General features: G+C 61.2%; 1 protein-coding gene across 1 annotated transcript; it reads right to left on the bottom strand.

Moving 5' to 3' along the window:
* Nucleotides 1-41: 41 nt before the first annotated feature.
* LOC113980269 (neutral alpha-glucosidase AB-like) lies at nucleotides 42-1,040 on the bottom strand. The gene is made up of 2 exons (XM_027707504.1): nucleotides 917-1,040; nucleotides 42-322 (listed from the first exon to the last, which is right to left on the bottom strand). The coding sequence occupies exons 1-2, from the start codon at nucleotides 957-959 to the stop codon at nucleotides 42-44; spliced, it is 324 nt and encodes a 107-aa protein (XP_027563305.1). The 5' UTR covers nucleotides 960-1,040.
* Between the last annotated feature and the right edge of the window lie 79 nt (nucleotides 1,041-1,119).

Below are 1,119 nucleotides of genomic sequence, written 5' to 3'. Positions count from 1 at the left end.
GGGGGTTTTCAGGGCAGTTCTGGGGGTGGTTTCGGGGGTTTTCAGAGCGTTTTCGGGGGGTTTCCAGGGGTGCCCGACCTCATGACGGGGATGCCGGAGCGGTGGCAGCGGTAGAAGGCCGAGTACCAGAGGGGCAGGAGGGCGTAACGGCGCCGCAGGGCCGCCCTCACCGGCTCCAGGTGCTCCGGGGGCAGCAGCCAAGGCTCCCTTCGAGCCGTGTCCAGGTGGGCGTGGGCCCGGAAAAACGGCTGGAACGCCCCGGCCTGGTACCAACGGACCTGCAGCTCCGGGCCAGGGTTCTGGAAAAATCCCCCGATGTCCGCTGGGAAAGGGGGGGAAAGAGGGTGAGAACGGGACTGGGAATGGGGGAATGGGCCTGGGAACAGCACTGGGAACATCACTAGGAACATCTTTGGGAACATCACTGGGAACATCCCTGGGAACATCACTGGAAATATCCCTGGAAACGTCCCTGAAAGCATTCCCAATCCTACTCCAAAACCCATTCCCGGGAACATTTCTGAGAACGTCCCTAGGAACATCCCTGGGAATGTCCCTGAGAACATCCTTGGGAACATAACTGGGAATGTCACTGGGAACATCCCTGGGAACATCCCTGAAACCATTCCCAATCCTACTCCAGAACCCATCCCTGGGAATATTCCTGGAAACATCCCCGGGAATGTCCCCAGAATATCCCTGAACGCAGCCAAAACCCTGTTCCCAATCCCTTTCCCAATCCTATTCCTGACCCTATCCCCACTGTGCTCCCAGTGCTCCCAGTCTCACCCCCACAGGAGGCCATTCCCAGTGCTCCCAGTGCTCCCTCCCAGTGCTCCCAGTGCTCCCAGTCTCACCCCCACACAAGGCCATTCCCAGTGCTCCCAGTGCTCCCTCCCAGTGCTCCCAGTCTCACCCCCACAGAAGGCCAGCCCAGCCAGGCCGAAGCTGAGGCACATGGGGATGGAGATCTTGAGATGTTCCCAATCCGCCGTGTTGTCCCCGGTCCAAACGGCTCCTGGGGGGGAAACGGGGGGTCAGGGGGGTCTCCCATTCCCAGGGGGTCATGGAGAGGGTCAGGGGTGTCCCCCCATTCCCAGGGGAGGGTCAGGGGGGTCC

This window comes from Neopelma chrysocephalum, unplaced genomic scaffold (assembly GCF_003984885.1).
Source record: "Neopelma chrysocephalum unplaced genomic scaffold, ASM398488v2 Primary Assembly neopelma1_93382, whole genome shotgun sequence".
NCBI lineage: Eukaryota > Metazoa > Chordata > Aves > Passeriformes > Pipridae > Neopelma > Neopelma chrysocephalum.
The sequence above is the reverse complement of the archived record's forward strand: the minus strand, read 5'-3'. Positions and strand labels throughout refer to the sequence as shown.